We start from the raw sequence: 19,497 nt of genomic DNA on the forward strand, positions 1-19,497 counted from the left end.
GGGGAAAAAAATTAAATACTAAAACGAATCTCTCCCCTTTTCAAATTGTCCCAATTTCCCTCTTTCTAACGGCTAATTTTCTTTCTTCCTCTTCCAATTTCATTTTCCCCTCTTCTCTCTCTCTCTCTCTGAATCACCAAACCCTAACCCCTGTCCCCAATCACCCGCCTTCTCTCTCACACACTACACACAGTTTCTTCCACACTCTCTGCAGTTTCACTGTGTGTGCGCGTGTTTCTTTTCTTTTGTATAATTTTCACCATTTTCCCCCGGATATGAAGCCAAGAAATACAATCTTGAAAGAAAACCACAGTCACCAGAGTGAAACGTCAGCGTTTGGTCTTCCGCCTCCGTCGTCTCCAAACCCTAGTTCGATGAAGCAGAGAATTCCAGGCGTTTCTGGCAGCAATAGTAGTGGCCATCGGAGACAGAAATCGAGTAGTTCGAAGGAGAATGCGCCACCGCAGATGGCGGATTTGAATCAAGTTGCTGCGGTGGAGTATTTCTCCCCGTCAGATCCAAGAAAACCATCGCCATCGCCCATGACAGTGGTGGCAGCGGCGAAGATTAGATCTCCACTTCCGCCTCGGCCTCCGCTTAAGAGGAAGCACAGTATGGAGGCTTCGGGATCTGAGAAAGGGCCAAATCCGGCTTCTACTGATTCTGGAGTAAAAGTAAGTTCTTATTTTTTTTCTTTGTTTTCGATGTTTTTGAATTATTATTAGCTGAAAAAAGTAAGCTTGTGCTTAACTGGAGACTTTGGCTTGGAATAAAACCTTCAGTCATAGAATTGAATAAGCCTTTTCTTTTCATGCAGAAAGAAGATCACCGTGGAGTTGAGGGAGTAGGAGATAACTCATTTTAATTCTAATTAATCAGTTCTAAATTGCTGATTCTCATTTTTTTTGTCAACATTGTTTTCTGGTTGGCTGAGATATTGGAGAAGATTCCAAATTAGTTCAGTGGAAGATTGTCAGTCAACCAGTTAGATAGTTAAATCCTTGTTCGGTATTTTATTTGCTTAATCTTAAGTCTGTATAGGATTAATGCTGCAAAATTGTGGCCAAGGAATTTGAATTCTAGCGCTCAGAAACCTTTTTATTCCTGTAAAGTTTATATAGTTGACATATTACTTCAAGTTAAATATTTGAACAACTTTAATGCTTGTTTTTTTGTTGCTCTAATTCTTTTCTCACTATTGTAGGTTCCTAAAATTGATCCTAATAATTAATTGCTGCTTATTATTTCTTTGGTGTTACATAATCCAGGTTATAGTGCGAATGAGGCCACTAAACAAGGATGAGGAAGAGGGAGAAATGATTGTCCAAAAGATCTCTAATGATTCTTTGTCAATTGCAGGACACACCTTCACATTTGACTCTATTGCTGACTATGAGTCAGCACAGGCAAGATATTCAGTTTGCTGATACTTTTTATTTGGAAAACTTAGATAATTTTCTGAAAAGAAAGTATTCTTAATTTTCCTTGTGAATTTCAGATTGATATATTCGAGCTTGTTGGAGCTCCTCTTGTGGAAAATTGCCTTGCTGGCTTTAATAGCTCTGTATTTGCTTATGGACAGGTATTCTTTAGTTATTGACTTTTTTCCACTGCTGCTGCATCTATGGATGTGTTTTCTATGCCCGAAATTGCACTTGCTTACGCACGATTGAAATTAGATGATGTTCTTTATATTATGTCACTGTGACTTTTAATTAGTGATTATCACAAACTAAATTGACAGACGGGTAGTGGAAAGACTTATACAATATGGGGACCAGCCAATGCCTTAGAAGAAAATATATCAAATGATCAACAAGGCCTAACACCTCGTGTTTTTCAGCGGCTTTTTTCGCGAATTAGTGAGGTAAAAGTCCTTCTTCCACTGAAATTTAAGTGATTTGTTTCTTTGTACTTCCTGTACTTAAAATAAATGGAGATTCTGTTTTTCTGTGTTAGGAGCAAACTAAGCATGCAGACAAACAGCTCATGTATCAGTGTCGATGTTCTTTTCTTGAGGTTAAGCAACCTTATCTGGACTTGTCCATGGAGTGAACCATTTTCACTATACTTACTTTGTGACATTTGCATACAGATTTACAATGAACAGATAACTGATTTATTGGAATCCAGTCAAAAAAACCTTCAGGTAAACATGTCAAACAATTCTCTTCCTATGCAAAGGAGGATCCAGTTGTTGTAATTCACTTCCTACTGGTTCTGAACTTTTGTTACCAATCCAGATCAGAGAAGATGTTAAAACTGGTGTTTATGTTGACAATTTGACTGAGGAATATGTGTCCACAATGAAGGATGTAATACAGCTTTTGATTAAGGTATGTTCACTTTCTTCACCTGTTTTCTATGATAAATTATGAAGAAATGAAACTTACCATATCTGTGGTTGATGTTATTTAAGTTAAGATGATCTAGAGGCATCTGATGGTGTAAATTGAGGGACAATTATTATTGGGAAACTTGCTAGGAAGGACCAATTTTCTGATCACACAACCATATATTGAGTTCTATCCTTTTCTTATTGCAAACATGGGGAACAGAAGTACTTGCAGTAATATCCAGGAGTATCTTACATAACTTTGAACTATTTGTTTGCTATGACTTTTATTCTGGCAGTTAGAAGTGAAAGATGAGGAAGACTCTTATATTTTCTTCTGAAGTATGGGTTCTTTTTTTGTCCTTTAGTTATTCTTCTCCTGCTTTGGACAATTTATGAAAAGATCAAGGTGAAAAATGCACGAGTCTTTAGGAAACTTAATTACTTTTTTCGGCTATATTTTCCTGCATGTTTAACGTAAAGTATGCTTTTCGGTTCCTAAAGTAATATTTGAACAATTCTTTTCTATATATGTGCTTAAGTGCATTAACACAATCTATGTATACATTATCTCAGTAAAAGATCTAGATCTGACTAACACAGAGAAGAACAGTTTGACAATCTTAGCCTTAGTTAGTAGGTCATATCTGGCTTCGGCATCCTTCAATTGCATAGGCTTGTTTAAACCTTTCCAGGGATGTATCATACTAATTTTGCTGCTTCTTGGGTATCATATTGGAGGATGAAAAATAATCTGTAGCGACTGTTAATTTAATGATTTACTAAATGTTTGCAGGGATTGTCAAATAGGAGAACTGGCTCCACTAGTATAAACTCGGACAGTTCACGCTCCCATAGTGTATTTACTTGTGTTGTTGAATCACGATGCAAGGTGATTGACTCCTCCACCGAGCCTTCGCTCTATTATCATCATTTATTTTTCTTCTTTTTTTTTCCTTATCATTTCTTTTCTCTACTATCATATTATCATGAACAGCACTTTACAATTTATGCTCTCTGATTTCTAGCTATGCGTTGATTTGTGCAGAGCATCTCTGATGGGTTAAGCTGCTTGAAAACAAGTAGAATAAATCTTGTTGATCTTGCTGGATCTGAAAGACAGAAGCTCACAGGTGCAGCAGGAGAGCGCTTGAAGGAGGCCGGAAATATTAATCGATCTCTTTCACAGCTGGGGTAAGACTTCGCAATTTGTTTGTCTTCAGTTCTTGGATCATCACTTACATTGTCAACATTGGTTCCTTTAAGTTGAGCACTACCTAACCACCTTTGGTTTACTTCATTTATCTATTATATTTGTTCTTTAGTTTAAGTGTGTATCCATTTGCTACCTTTGGTCTGTCTACATGATAGATAGTACACTGTCATAGCTGTGTACTTTTCCTCAATAATAATATGTTACAAGCCAAATTGAGTCTAACAGAAATCAATACAGGCAGTGGGCTTGTATAAATACAAGAGCTTTGTCCTTGTTCCTTTATAACTTGTCTAAGGCTTCATTGATCCCACAAAGTAATACATCTCTGCTACTGAAGCTACTATTGTGAGAATGCCCTTGTTTGGAAAAACGTATGTGGCTCAGCTTAATAGGAATTTGATGCTTAGTTTATCATGCTGAAAACACAATTTATGGAAAATAAATTGTCTCCATGTGGAAAATAAAGGCTTTGACAAAAAAAAACACAACTCATGCTTAGTCTCCATGTGGAAAATAAAGGCTTTGACGGATGAACTGTTAACAAATTTTTGCAAAGGTTAATTTATCTCTTTTTCTTAATTGTTATTATTTCTAATTATGTCAGGAACTTAATAAACATTCTTGCGGAGGTTTCACAGACAGGAAAGCAGAGGCACATCCCGTACAGAGATTCCAAGCTGACATTTCTGTTGCAGGAATCTCTCGGAGGAAATGCAAAACTTGCAATGATATGTGCTATTTCTCCAGCACAAAGGTGTAAGAGTGAGACCTTTAGCACACTAAGATTTGCACAGCGTGCAAAGGCAATCAAGAACAAGGCAACAATTAATGAAGAAATGCAGGATGACGTAAATGTGCTTAGGGAAGTCATCAGGCAGTTGAAGGTACAACGTTTATCTGCCTTCAGACATCTTTTAGTGATAGTGAAATACATTTTTAGAATAGCAACCAATTACATATTGCAACAGTGAGGTTTGGCAATGCTGATGCAATTTCTGTTTTTCCATGAAAAAAAAAGGATGAACTGCTGCGCATGAGGGCCAATGCAAATCAGACTAACCAAGATGGAAATTATTCGAAAGGGTGGAATATTAGAAGAAGCTTGAATCTCCTGAATTTTAGCCGTAATTGTGCAATGGCTTTACGTCATGGAGATGATGATAGTGATGAGGAAATGGAAATTGTTGACCAAGATGAAGAACTTCGTCTCCAATCAGCTGGTGATGAGCAAAGCATTGGTTTGGATGTCAACCAACCAGACTCTGTAATAAAAACTGCTCAGCTTGTGGGCTTTGATGATGGAATGTGTGAGGGACCACAATGTAAGACATCTAGTGGAGAACCAGTTCTGGAGGACGATGTTAACATGGAAGAAGTAGATGAACAAGTGGACAAGCACGAAGTCAGTGGTGTAGTAGCAAACTTGCCAGATTATTCCAACTCTCAGAAACAAAATTACGATAACTGCAGTGAAAGAAATGCTGAAGATAATCTGATCACCTCACCAGTCAATGGACTTGACAAAATTTTGTCTGAACGGCCTAATGAGGAAAATGTTGACATTTCTGTCTTGAGTTCACGGAATGATGATCTATCAAGAAGACTAGCAGAGGAAGATACATCAAAGAAATTTGAGTTGGACAACAAACTCAACGGCACACCTTGCACATCTCCAACGTGCTTTGAGGAGGATACAAAAGCTTCCACTGATCTCAGCATTGTCCCATGCAATGTGTCTCCACCTCCAAAATCTCCAACTCCAAGCGTTTCACCGAAAGTTGTTAATAGTAGTAGGAAAAGTCTAAGAACTTCATCAACACTAACTGCTTCCTGCAAAGATTTGGCTAACGATAACTTGGAGCCGGAACCTCCATGTTTATCCTTTGCAAAGCCCTCAAATAGCATCTGTCTAAATATGTCAGGTCAAAGACGTAGAAGTTCCAAACCAACTCGGCAATTGGCTGCTAGTCTCCAACGTGGCCTTGAAATTTTGGATGGTCGTCATCACCAAAGTGCATCTATGAGGAGGTCCACTTTCAGATTCTCAAACAGATTTGCTGATGTCAAAGGACTTGTGCCAACTGCCAAAGTTGATGCCGGTGTTCAAACACACATTTCTGAAACTGAATCAATGCAAGAGCACTCAATTTTGACTTTGTGCAGCAAATGTAAGAGGAGGAATCCCCATGAAGAACTTAAAGATGCCAATGATAGCTCGAATTTGCAGCTAGTTCCCATCGACGGATCACAATCCAGTGACAAGTTCAAGACACAGGTTCCAAAAGTATGTCATGATTTGTAAGGTCTTATAGTGACGGCTAACAATTGTGTTCTTCTATTATTGCATGTCAATTTCACTTCTATTTTCTTCCAGGCTGTTGAAAAGGTCTTAGCAGGAGCAATACGCAGAGAGATGGCACTGGAAGAGATATGTGCAAAACAAAATTCTGAGATCATGCACCTTAACCGGCTGGTAGGTTAGGATAATAAATTAGAGCCTTACAAAACTAAGGAGCTTATTCTTATTCTTCCCATTTTGAATCCTTGACTAGGTCCAGCAATACAAACATGAGAGAGAATGCAATGCAATAATTAGTCAAACACGGGAAGATAAGATTTTTCGCCTTGAGAGCCTCGTGGATGGTGTCCTACCCACTGAAGAGTTCATGGAGGATGAATTATTGTCTCTGACTCATGAGCACAAGGTTTTGCAGCATTTGAGACATACATATTGCATTTACAGGCAACATATTAATATGGTCTTCTCTTCTCATGTATATCTTTCCACCTTGTACTTTGTACTTGCAGCTTCTGAAGGAAAAGTATGAAAACCATCCAGAAATTTTAAGGACAAAAATTGAGTTGAAAAGAACTCAAGATGAGTTGGAAAGATATCGAAATTTCTTTGATTTGGGTGAGAGGGATGTTTTACTGGAAGAGATCCAAGACTTGAGAAACCAACTGCAGTTATATGTAGATACTTCGCCAAAATTGTCAAGAAAAAGAAGTCCTTTATTACAGTTAACATATTCATGTCAGCCTAGCTTGGCTTCAACTTTGTGCACAGCTCCAGAGTCTAAGGAAGAGAGCGCAGAAGAAAGGCTTGAACAGGAAAGGGCTCAGTGGACTGAAGCAGAGAGTAAGTGGATTTCTCTGGTTGAAGAATTGAGATCAGAACTAGAAGTTAGCCAGGCACTACTGGCAAAGGAAAAGCAAGAACTAGATTCAGAGAAGAAATGTTCAGAAGAGCTGAAAGAAGCAATGCGGATGGCAATGGAGGGACATGCTCGCATGCTTGAACAGTATGCTGAACTTGAAGAAAAACACATGCAGCTACTTGCATGGCATAGGAAGATTCAGGATGGAATAGAAGATGTCAAGAAAGCTGCTGCCAAGGCAGGAATAAGAGGTGCTGAATCTAAGTTCATTAATGCTCTTGCTGCAGAAATTTCAGTGCTCAAGGTTGAAAGGGAAAGGGAGAGGAGATATTTCTGGGATGAAAACAGAGGTCTTCAGGCTCAACTAAGGGATACTGCTGAAGCTGTACAGGCTGCTGGTGAATTACTTGTACGGCTTAAAGATGCTGAAGAAGCAACTGCTGTGGCTGAGGTGAGTTTGCAATTTACATGCTGAGTTGACATTTTCCTCTCATTTTTCCTTGGTGCATGGATCATTTCTCCTTGTTTCTCCTTTATTGGCATCATTGGAAGGTACATTTAGAAATTGTGCTAAGTTGTCCAGAATGATCTAGGCACGCATCAAGTTTCTTAGCCTTCTACCATGGCTCTTCAACATTGCCTTTATTTTACAGTGAGGTTCTCTGGTGGTCGCTTGACCCATCCAGCAGGATACTAATTCTAACCAAAGGGAAAAAATCCTCAAGAAAAACAGAAAGGAAGAAAAGAAAATGTAACCTTTTTTTCATCTTCTATCAAATGGGTGTTGAACTCTGGATTATGAGTAGATACTAGTGAGGTTTCTTAATGTGTTTTTTTCTTTTTTCTTATGCGTTTCTTGTTATTAGTATGATCCTTTTTGATGTGATGTGCATGCATAAATGGTGGAGGTGGTGGTGAACTAGATTTGACAGGATGATGCAACATTTTTGGTGCATAATGAACAGATAGAATTTACCAAAAAAATATAGCGAGTTTTTCTTCATTGAGGCTAGCTCTTTTAAATGCATTATCAGTGTTTGTGGTTCTTATTATTTTACCTCAACAATACTTCTGCTCCAAATGCTTTTCTTCCTTCTTTTCAAGCTTGCACCATTATCCCTATTAATTGTACATGGCTGGAAGCATATGACCTCAAGCTATGGCAGATTAGGAGGTGCATCATCTGTTCAGAGTAGCTTTTCATTTGCCATTATTGATATCACAAAATGAAAATGATCAAAATGCACAATGAGTGACTAAATTATTATATGTATTGGTTTTCCGCACTGAATTATTTGTTTTTCCGAAGTGGTCATTCAACTTCTGATATTAAATTTCTAATTATTTCATCCAATTTACCTGTTGTTCTTAATGAATAAATAAGACCTTGAGTAGCACATGGAGCCTTTAAGTGTAAATATGTTAAATAACATCTGTTCTTCCCCAACCCAAGATAGTGTGGGATTTTTTCTTTCCAGTTCAACAAATGCCTAATTGGTGCAAAAGGATTCTGGCATTTACACTGACCCCAAAAGTATAACCCACCAGACATAAATTTCATATTCAATTTAGATAGGGAATTAATAATGTCAAACTCCTAGTGGTTTTTTTCTTTTTCTGATAAACTACCACAAATTTGAAAAATCCACTATAGGCACATTAAAATCAGGCGTTGGAAGAAGGATCTGTGTGTGGGGTTAGTAAAGAAGGTGTAGGAAATGGCATTGGCTTAAGCTATTTTCTGAAAGAGAGTGGGAACTGGCTGCGAGATGTTTCAGGAAACAGATTGAGGTTCCATTGCTGGGGGTTGGTGGGCTGGCTGCTGCAAATTGGCGGGAAGAGAGAGGAGGTTAAGGCTGCTGCGAATTGGCATTTGAAGAAGGATCTGTGTGTGGGGTTAGTAAAGAAGGTGTAAATGGCATTGGGTTAAGCTATTTTCAGAAAGAAAGAGTGAGAACCGGTCATGAGGCTTTCAGGAAACAGATTGAGATTCCTTTGCTGGGGGTTGGTGGACTGGCTGCTGTGAATTGGTTGGAAGAGAGAGAGAGGAGATTAAGGATGCAGGGTAGAGTCGAACGGATTGCACTGTTTCTGTGGATGAAATGCCTCTCAGTTTCCCTGGAGGTACCAGAACTTGGCATTGTCAATTGTTGTGATGGCTTAATGTGCACAAGTGTCTGATTTTCAATACCAGTTTAGCAAGGAAAATAATCAGTTGGTAGTTAGTTGTTCATTTTGGGCTTGGAGGTTGTTTTCTGGGGACGAGGGAAGGTTGAATTCGTATACTGTTACATTTTCATCTTACAGGATTGTGACATATTAAGTACCTAAGCTACATAGTGTTTCCTTTTATCATCAGAATCATTACGCATGTTGTTAACTAGACATGTTGATTTCTTTTTTGTGCTGGTAATTGATATTTACCTCCTTTGTTATATTTGTTGGGTGTTTGACCTTACTGATGTTCCCTTCTAGAGAATACTAAGCTAACATGCTGCATGTTTGAGCTCTGAACTTATTATCATTTATTATTTGTGGATTTGATTTACATCCACAATCATTCTAATTAATTTTATGAATGTGCAGAAGCGAGCCACAGAGGCACAGCAAGAAACTGAGAAAGCTTACCAAAAGATAGAAAAATTGATGAGAAAACATGAAGAGGAGATCCGTGTATTCAATCAGTTACTTGCAGATTCTCATCTACCTAAAGAAGCAGTAAAGCCTGTCTATGATGTATCTGAACTGGTAACAGGCGATGCTGGAGAGACACAGAGTACCGGTGAGCAATGGCGTGAGGAGTTTGAACCATATTATAATGCCAAAGAAGAGGAGTTGTCTAAATTAGAACCATCTTCATGGTTCTCTGGGTACGACCGATGCAATATTTAGGCATCTTACCTTTGCAATGCCAATGTTGTATGTAGTAATAATAGCTTTGTTTATACAGATCTTAAAGTGTGTTGTTGATTTACACATGTAATTCAAGTTGTCTCACCAAGTGTGAAGTCAATTACAACTCTGTTGGGAAAGAAGATATAATGATATATTCCATTTCATTCTTTCACTCTTCAACTCTGTAGCCGAACCATTCTTGCTCTTACATTGCGTATGTTCTTAGTGTCACACGACAGAGCGAAGCTAATCAGCAAATGTGTAGCTGCATCTGTGACTTTAAGCCTACATTCAACTTTTTACCATTAGAATCTTTACAAAGTTCAGCTCTCAGTGAAGGTGAAAATGGAGAATTGGAATGCTTCAAACAGAATGCAGTGCTAATACGGACGTGGGAAAGCAAGGCCTTCTGCAATTTTTGTATCGTGGCGATTTCTATAGTAAAAAGGCCTAAGTTCTGAACCAACAAGCTTTGATTGCACTCTAATTATGTGGTCGCTCTTCTCTTACCTATACCAGGGCTTTTTATGATTCCCCATATGAAAGGAAGAATTTTGTAAAGAGATTTGAATGGATAGGGTGGTCCTAGCAGTACAGGTAAGTGGGCCTGTGGAAAGATCTCAAAAGCAAAAACTGAAGTTTGCTAGTAGCTTAGATCATTTATTTGTTTGGTTTATGTGTCAAGAGGATGGGGGGCAATCTTCAAGTGGATGATAGGAGTATTCTTGGCTTCTAAGCGTGAAGAAAAACTATGGAAGCCAAATGCAGACAGGCCACAAGTACTTGTTCACTTCGGCAGCCTCCTGATTGTAGGAGTCTATCATGTCATGACGACCATAAGACAAGAGGCTTGTGGCATTGTCTTCTATGACTAGTATCTCTCCCTACCAGTGGACCATCTGATCAGAGGCAAATTATAACTAAGAGAAGATGGGAAAATGAAGCAGACGAGGGCAATTCAACCCGAGCCATTCAATTCTTGGATGGGAATGAAATATATCCAATTTTCCTTTATTGCAGGAGGACAAGAGAATAACCTGTTATACCCTAATTCAATGGTAGAAATGGTCTTGAAAGTGATATTCTCACAATGCCAACCATTACACTCGAAAGGAAGGAAGAAAAAAAAAAAAGAAAAAAGTGTTTTGTATATAGAGATCTTTGGTGAATCAAATTCTGGCATACCCCACATATGAGTTAGGTGATGCAAATAATGAATGTAACGAATATCTGTCAAGGCGAGGTTCGTCATATTGGTAAGGGCCATTTTCGGTCTACGGAGGTAACCAATTTAATCTTACCAATTCCCTGCATCTGAATATCAAAAAGTTTTGTTCACACTCTTGGAATTTTAATTTTAGACCTTTCAACTTATGATGTACATGCACACAATACAAAAGAAAGAACATTATCGTGTTTATACTATCACGATTGGATACATGACACATGAGCTAATTTCAAATTTTGTACATGTGTTATATATCGAATGCTGATAGTGTGTACACTTACAATGTATATAAAATTAATCGATACAATTTTGTGAAACTACTAATCTGTAGAAAAATTTACTTTGATGGGTTATTCTAATGAAACCCAGAACTTGATTCAAAAAAAAAATTCATAAGAAAGTCATGATCTTTATCTAAATGCCATTCAGAAGATTTGATAAAAGTACATTGCATATTTGCTGTAATTTCAGACTTGTTGTGGGAAAAAAATTTGCATGCCTATTGTATAGTATTAATTAGCTGATGATATCAATAATGAAGACTGAGACTTCTTCCTGCACACAAATGATTCTTGCCAAAGGACAGCAAACTGTACAAGAAAATGATATATAGTATGGTCCAAAATCGTCCTCTTTTGTAGCTTAAATGTGCATTTGCCATGCCTTTGATATTATTTAGCACAAAAATATCATATCCCCTGTTTAGTACTTATAAAATTATCTAATTTTTTAAACGGGCCATGTAATCACTATTTCTAGAGGGTTTGAAGATGTTGGTGAGATTTGAAAGATTTGACAGAATATAGCACAATATTGTATAAACTTGTGTGATAATCACATTACATTACTGATTACACAACACTGTAAGATAATTAAACGCGGTAATTTTATAGTAAAAACAAAATGAAATAACACATCATTGTTGCAAATTCACACACTAGTTAAACATGATGATAAAGGAATTACTGCAGCAAATCACACACTAGTAAAACATGATGATAAAGCAGTTTACTCTCACCAAAACTTCAATTATGGTCTTTTCAAGGCATCTATTTGTTAGTTAGAGGCAGTTAATTATTGTTGAGTGGGGGTTGCATGATCTGATTTGTGAAATCAAAATGATGAATGGTTTTTCACAGCCTGTCTTTCCTCTCATCCTAATCAAAATCATACCAACCAATATATGTTAAGGCCAAGGCTTCTTAAGCTGAAAGAAAAGGACATAAAGTGAAAAGGGTGGGTGTGACATGTACACCAATGTGAAGAAGAGTGACAGGCTGGTAATTGGACCCCCTTCTAATGATAAGTTTATTTTTAACCCCACCAAGAAAACACATTCCATCATGCCCTCTATCAATGTGGACCAATTTTCTTCATAATGTCAGGAGTAAAATCAGGGAAAACCATAAGAAAATACAAGTCCTTGATGTTGAAGTCAAAAATCAACTGTTTTTTGCTCTGTTGATTTGTTGTTAGGTTGACACCCTCAATAAATTTGATAAATTGACTGTAGATTTTCCTATTCTGTTTTTGTTTTCACCAACCATATTGACTTTTTTTTTTTAGGATTCTAAGAGGAGATTCATTACCATACTTGCCATCCTTTTATTGCCTTTTTACCTTGACTTTCTTGTTGATGGGAATCTTGTCTAACCAATCCACCAGACTCTTACAAAAGTTAATAATTACCTGTGGGTTGAGATTAGAAAAACTTTAGGAAAAATTATCAAAGAGTATGAAAGAAAAGAATTCACTTATTCTCTTAGGTTATATAGACATCATACACCAATTACTTCTTTCTGTATAATCTTGGGAACCCCAAAAACAAAAATTTGTTAGTCCAAATTGCTGTATAGCTGTCTTCCATCAGAAATTTCTATGCTGGGCTAAAAACAATCTTTTCAAGGTTTAAAGAGAAAACACATACTAAAAGGAAACTTCTGGTAAATCATTGACAGTTGAGATGTATTTATCAAATGTTTGGACAACTTTCTATCTAATCTGTCCTCAACAAAATTTGGATTATCATTCCACTTGAACAAACAATTACTGATAGTGGGCGTAAGTTTTCATTGTAAATAGCTCTTTCAAAATCGACTTAGCAAAATGGCTTTAAGATACGAAAAATACGTTTGACACTAAGAATAATTTCATGCTCTTGGAAAATTTTTTCACTATTTTTCTTTCGTTCACAGAAATTAGATCATTTAAGGACATTTTTTTATATTTTCTGTAAACACATTTTCTAATCACTTTTTGATCTCATATATCTCAAATCGTTACAGTATATTTTTCTGTAAAAACTTCAAAAAATAGCAATCCAAACGGGATCTCACTTTTTCTCATTTTCAGTTGGTAATGGTAAGAGGGTAGAGAAACAAAAAGGAAAATTGAGTACGTGATTAACCACAAAAAAAAAAACCAATAAAAAAGAGTGAATGGGCTGGAAAAAGATGGGAATAAACGAACACAATAAAATTTCACAGAAAATGTGCAAATTAGTAGACTCTGTTTTTTTGGGGTTTCTTCAAAACATGGTATCCTTTTCTTTTCCTGTGGTACAAAATGCAATTTTCATACAAAATGCAACTTTGTAAGAAGAACATATTCATCAGCCTCCAAAGAAGTCAAGGTAAAGGCTGCACATTATTTTTCTTGTCATTTATAAAAGTTTTTTTTGGTTTCTTTGGCAGCCCCTTAATGGAGGAAAGGTTTTGTCTAATCTTTAAATAGTACCTGTCTCCATCTAAAATCCACTGCTTTATTCTTCTACTTATCCACTGAACTTTCTTTTCCATTACTTTGTAAAGTAGATTGGATTTCAAATGTTCTCTGATTCCTTGGCCAAGTCATAACTTCATTACTGCCAACCTGGATTTACAATGCTCCCATCCATCATTAAGGTTACTTAGGAAAAAATCAACTATCTTTGCTGTCTTGTACCATTTATAATGTTCTTTTATTCTCAGAGGGTGAAAATTCCCCTCCAAGAACTGTCAGAGGTGTGCACTAAATTAACCCCTCAATCATGCAAAATAGAATAATCATGCAGAGCCATCACAAAGAAACAAATGTTCTTGGCATCAATTGTCCCAAGAATGTCAAAAGTGAATGATTGAATTCAAATCTTCTTTTCACCATTTCAGTATCAGTAAAAGATGGGCTTCTTTGTCTTAATTATGGGCACAAACACAAGTCCAAATGGACAAAGTCTCCACAATCAACGAGATTATACGAAAAACCCATGTATGTCTTTTTTTTTCCCCTTTTAACCTTCTCCCCTCACCTAATCCCTCACTGCCTCTAAACCTGACAGTCAAGTTCGAACCCTGATCAGTCAGATGAGACGAAATCCAAGTATGTTAATAGGTGAAAACATTCTAAATTTCTACGAGATCGAGAGTGACTAAAAACTAATTGACAAGTATGGTTAAATTCAAGTACTATTAACTCTTAAATAATTGAGTGTGTTTGGGTACTATTAACTCTTAAATTCAAGTACTATTAGCTCTTAATTAAGTTAGGAAAGTTGAGGGACTAGATAAAGAATAAAGTCTGGTGGGCACATATGAAAATGAATAAAAGCCACAAACTTGTAGGGTACTGGCATATAATTTAGCCTCTCTTCCTTCCAAGATGATACTTGAAAGTTGAGGCCAGTACACTAAAAATCTTCATCAGATTAGACTATAAACAGTGAATTAGAGGGGTTGTCAAAGTGCCTTTTGGGTCCAGCTCAAGTGTAGTACAACTATTACAACTACAAGTACTGTCAACATATACTTAAATCAACCAACTGGACTCAAGTGACAATTTGTCCCCACTAACAGCTGGTTACAAATAAGAATCCAGTCCTCCACAAGTCACGCGATTTAAGGTTTAAATCATATATTATTATGTCCTACAAGCAAAACTTTTCTTGATTAAGACATATGCTGGGGGAAAAAAATATTTAAAGCAATACAGGAATTCCAATCTGCACCTATCACCACTTAATTCATATTGACAATAATGAAATAACGCTTTTATGATGATATCTTTTGTGGTTTATTTCCATTCGAGGATAAGGTCCAAAAAGAAAGCTTTAGGGGTTATTCAAATAGGCTCCAAATGGTCTGTTTTTAGTGTGCCAATTTTTTTTTTTAACTTAATTGTTTGAATGCAAATACTCACACCTATTATCCATTTATATTTAGGCATTTTGCCTAACTTAACTTTAATTTTTTTTTAAAAAGGTAATAATAATGTTCATTTACATATCCTCAAAATTCTTATATATCCCACTAAAAAAAATTAAAAGTTCTTGCACATGTCCTCAAAATTAAATTTTTGTCCCCCTAAGATATTTGAAACCATTTTATGTCCCCTTAAAATGTCAAAAGTTTTCAGTTATATCCTTCTAAATATTATGCTTTTCCCCTGAAGTTCTTTGCAAAATGTAAGGATGCCCCCCATTAAATACAACTTCTTTACTAGTTTTGCCTTCCCAAATTTCAACCTCTAGTTTTGCCCTTGTTGACAAACTAGCAAATAACTCTGTCAATTTGTGATTAATCTCAGTAATTGCTATATTGTCAGTTGGTTAAAAGTAACTGATTACTGCTCCCAAATGGAGGTAATTAGTAGCATTATTCAAAACATGAGCCTTTGTTTAATTGTCTTGCGAAATTGGGAGCAATTAACAAAGCAAAATCAGAATGGGGATTTTCTTTCTTCTTCTTCTTCTTTTTTTTTTAAAAAAAATTGACCCTCTGATGAGACTAGTGATTTTTCAAGACTGAAGAAATAAATGAAGAAATGGAAAAAAAAAAAAAAAAGAGCAACAATCAGGAAGAAGAAAAGGAGGGAATAAATGATACATTACAATAATAAGGTTTTTCAATAAATAAATTAGTCATTAAATTCAGAATGGTAAGAGAACATGTAAAAAAAAGGTTGCAATAATAGGATACATAATCTAGCTCCCCTCTTATCAGCCCTTCAACACAATTCTCACCATGCTACAGCATGTTACACTGGACACTACAGTGCAATTAGTTCTTGAATTTTACAAGGGAATGTAAATATTCTCCAAAAAATATATATCTGCTGAAATAAATAGCCAGGTACAAAATCAGAATGGAGGAGAAAAATTGATTTTCTCTTCAATTGGATCCAATTTGTTTGAACTGCCACATACGCCTATGTACAGAAGCCTCTCTCACTCGGGGCTTCAATTGAAATCAGTAATGCTGATAAATATCTTTCATAGCTCAACCTTCATTTGAGCTGTGGGCATTATACCTGCAATTTAACAAGCCGCAGATTAAGAATTTGCGTTCAAACTATTCAATCTTGACATGACCATGTAAATTTGAGATTTTGTTTCTTAAAGAAAAGCATCAAATCAATTAACTAACCATGAAAATTCTGTGTCTGATTTTGGCCAAAACCCATCTGGACAACAGTATGGAGATCATCCTCCCAGAAAGATGGAATCTGAAAAACATTAAATTGACCAACAATTTTTAGGAATCAAGATCACACATTTCTTCATTCTCTTTGATGATCAAGTGAAGAATTCCTTCATTACCTGAGAAGCTGCTTCACCAAAATTATCCAAAGGTGGCAAATGAATGCCTTGATTTCGACTGATAGCAGCACTCAGATGGTTCATTGAGAAGGGAACATCTTGGCCATTAGGAATGGCTGCACTTGGCAAATTTGTCCCATTTTGAGATTGCATTGGATAAGGGAATCCTGCTGCTGAGGCCTCTGATGAATACATGTTATGAGGTAAAGATCCACGAGGATGTAGGACCTGAAATTGTTATAAGATGAAGATGTTTGAGGCCAGATTCTAAAGTTGAAGTTTACAAATAGAAACTATGTACTCAAAAATTGTACAACTTACATCCTTGGATACAAGTGCTTCTGCATTAAATTCCATTCTTGGATTGATTGTTGCTAATTTCATTGAAAGAAACTGCAAGATCAAAACCAGTTCAACAAGTTAGTAAAATTCAAGAAAGATCTTATTCAGCAAAACTCAGGATTATTTAGTTAGGAATCAGGATATATAATTCACCTCAACTTGGCGTTGCAGAGATTGGACATAGTTTATGATCTCATCAAGCATAACAGCTTTTCCAGTCACCTATAACAGAAGTTCAAGAAACTGTTTAAAATTCTGCACTTTTACTGTTTTTGTCAGAAAAATCTCATGTACAAGTGATTTGTTTCCAGACAGCTGCAAAGTTAGCATCCTCTGAAGTACCTTATTGCAACCAGGCACAAGATCTTGTAAGAGCTTCATTCTTTCACTGATTTTCTCTCTTCTAACCTGCAAGGTTAAGATCCAAAAAGTGATCAGTAAGTTGAGATCTGACAGCAAAAAGATTCGAGTAAAAATGGTTAAAATATCATTATTGGTATAATTCATACTCTTTCAGCTAGGCTATGTGCATCAGTAGCCTGGCCCCTTCTGGCTCTAACATGAATATAGTCCTTAGGGGCCTCTGGTGGCTTAGAATTCTCCTTGTTTTGTTTCTGATTTCCATCCCCTGCAGCTTTGTCAGTGCCATTTGTGTCTGCCATGGCTTTTGTGGCATCTTTTTCATCCGCATTTTCTTCACCTGACTTGCTTCTTTTTGCATTTGATTCATTACTATCAGATGCACCCTGCATTTGATAAACTCTATTTAGTTTCCAAAAGCAAAGTAAAATATACAAAATTGAAGAATTCAGTAAAGAAGCTTTCATTACATTGGCATCTTTGGCAGAGTTGGAGGAAGAGGGTGGTTCTTTTGCTTTCCCCCTAGAAATTGACTTCCTCTTCCTGGAATTGGCATCATTTTGGCCATTGTTGCCAGTTTCCCCAGTTGTGATCTGCTCAGAGACTGAAGAATTCTCCCTGGAATCACCAAATTCTGTGTTTTCAGGTGTCGAAGACCCTGACAATTTACTGAATTTCCTATCAGAAGCTGAGATACCATCCTGCAAAGAGCCATCTTTGCTGTCCTGAACATCCAATTGAGATCCAGAATTAACCTTGAGGGACTGATTACTTGAAACTCTGGAAAGCTTTCCAGAATCCAACTTCTGCACCACTCTGTTTTGCAATTCAGAATCATGCAGTGGTCCAATTTGGCTATTTAGGCCACCTAAACTCTTGTTGGCAAAACAAGAGAATCTTGCAGCCCTCTCAGTAAATCCGGGATCCGTTGGAAATGGTGTAAAACTTGAATGAGAAGGCAAATGGTGGCCAGGAATTGGCAAGTTCCCTCTGATCTGGTGATCCATCATTGACAGATTGAGCTTAGGAGGGGAATTCAGAGGAGTACTATAGCAAGAAGTATTAGTACTATTATTTCCACCTCCCATATAAGACTCAGGTGAAATTTCACCAGAGTTGCAGATGCTGCCTAATCGACCAATTAGTTCTCTCAGCACAACATTCTCGCCTCCATTACTACTGCCAGGAACTCCTCCTCCTCCTCCTCCTCCGGCAGCATTCGACGCAGCTGGAGACGACACCATTGAGCTCAATGCAGACTCAAAGGGATCATTCTGATCCAATGAATTGTCCCAACTGGGATTAAAAAAGCAATTCTGAAACTGCACTTCTGAGCTGCTGCAATTCAGCTCATTGCTGTGAAATCCTCCAATTCCACTCCCATAAGGCATTTGAAGATTCTCCCTCTCCATATCAAGAATCCCAAACAAAGACAATCCAGCAGTTTGTTACTTATTATTAGTACTTCAGTTAAGGAAGAATATAAGGCATAAACTGTGTGAATGTGATGTTTTCTTGGAACGAACAAGGTAACAGAAAGTGATACTAAAGCTGAAGTTGGAAGGAAAAAGTTGACAACTTTGTTCTTTAAATCCACTCAAATGAGAAAAAGAGTAGTAGTAGATGGTTAATATGTGCTGATCAGAGAGCAAAAAGCAGGGGAGAGAAAGCAAGAGAGAAAAGGGAGAGATTAATGGAGGAAAGTGAACGGGAAGCGAGAAAGAAAGATAAAGAAAAGATTTGTCTGTTTGACCTTTCTTATTTTAAGAACTAATTAAAAAAAAATCCTACAATTAATGCATTTATGTGTTCTGTACAAAGTATTCAAAAGAAAAAAAAAAATCTCCTCCGAAGACCTCCGTAATGGGCGGTGGGGGTGGTGTAATATTACTGTAATGCCGGGCCGTAAATGTCAAACTAGCTGATGTTTCCTCCGTTGTGGTGATGAAAGTTCTGTATTTTCTTGAGTCACAAATCACAATGCCTTAAAACCTAAATAGCGGCCATGCCATGAGGGTAAGGGAGCACATTTTCTTCCTTTTCGGCCCGGTTGTGTTTCTGGGAGGGCTGCATGCATCTAGAATTAATTCACGTTCTCAATTCATGAAATCTACTGAAGTTGCGTGTATCTAAAACTCCACTTATCTACTCAGGTTGCATGTATCTAGAACTAACTCATGTTCTCAATTCATGAAATTCTGTTCATCTACGACCATCAGTAGTAACAAGACATAAATTTAAAATCTCGAGATATAAATTTAATTATTTATCCTGCCCACGGTCAATAGTAGTAGTAGCAAGACTTAAATTTAAAGTCCCTTTGATGTAAACTTTTTTCTATTTTTTGTCTGTGCACAGGCAACATTAGTAGCAAAATTTAAAATCAAGATC

General features: G+C 36.8%; 2 protein-coding genes across 2 annotated transcripts; one reads left to right on the top strand and one right to left on the bottom strand.

The window, feature by feature from the left end:
• LOC113734632 (kinesin-like protein KIN-12B) lies at positions 1-9,784 on the top strand. Its single transcript, XM_027261244.2, has 15 exons — positions 1-674; positions 1,269-1,406; positions 1,499-1,582; positions 1,745-1,867; positions 1,960-2,019; positions 2,096-2,149; positions 2,244-2,336; positions 3,132-3,227; positions 3,384-3,529; positions 4,156-4,435; positions 4,570-5,835; positions 5,926-6,024; positions 6,104-6,256; positions 6,360-7,160; positions 9,296-9,784. Exons 1-15 carry the CDS (start codon positions 276-278, stop codon positions 9,599-9,601), a joined length of 4,098 nt encoding a protein of 1,365 aa, XP_027117045.2. The 5' UTR covers positions 1-275; the 3' UTR covers positions 9,602-9,784.
• Positions 9,785-15,688: 5,904 nt separating this feature from the next.
• LOC113734633 (transcription factor bHLH78) lies at positions 15,689-18,667 on the bottom strand. Its single transcript, XM_027261245.2, has 8 exons — positions 17,577-18,667; positions 17,256-17,492; positions 17,089-17,154; positions 16,900-16,968; positions 16,726-16,797; positions 16,405-16,632; positions 16,232-16,310; positions 15,689-16,115 (listed from the first exon to the last, which is right to left on the bottom strand). Exons 1-8 carry the CDS (start codon positions 18,516-18,518, stop codon positions 16,078-16,080), a joined length of 1,731 nt encoding a protein of 576 aa, XP_027117046.2. The 5' UTR covers positions 18,519-18,667; the 3' UTR covers positions 15,689-16,077.
• Between the last annotated feature and the right edge of the window lie 830 nt (positions 18,668-19,497).

This window comes from Coffea arabica, chromosome 3e, assembly GCF_036785885.1.
Source record: "Coffea arabica cultivar ET-39 chromosome 3e, Coffea Arabica ET-39 HiFi, whole genome shotgun sequence".
NCBI classification, from domain to species: domain Eukaryota; kingdom Viridiplantae; phylum Streptophyta; class Magnoliopsida; order Gentianales; family Rubiaceae; genus Coffea; species Coffea arabica.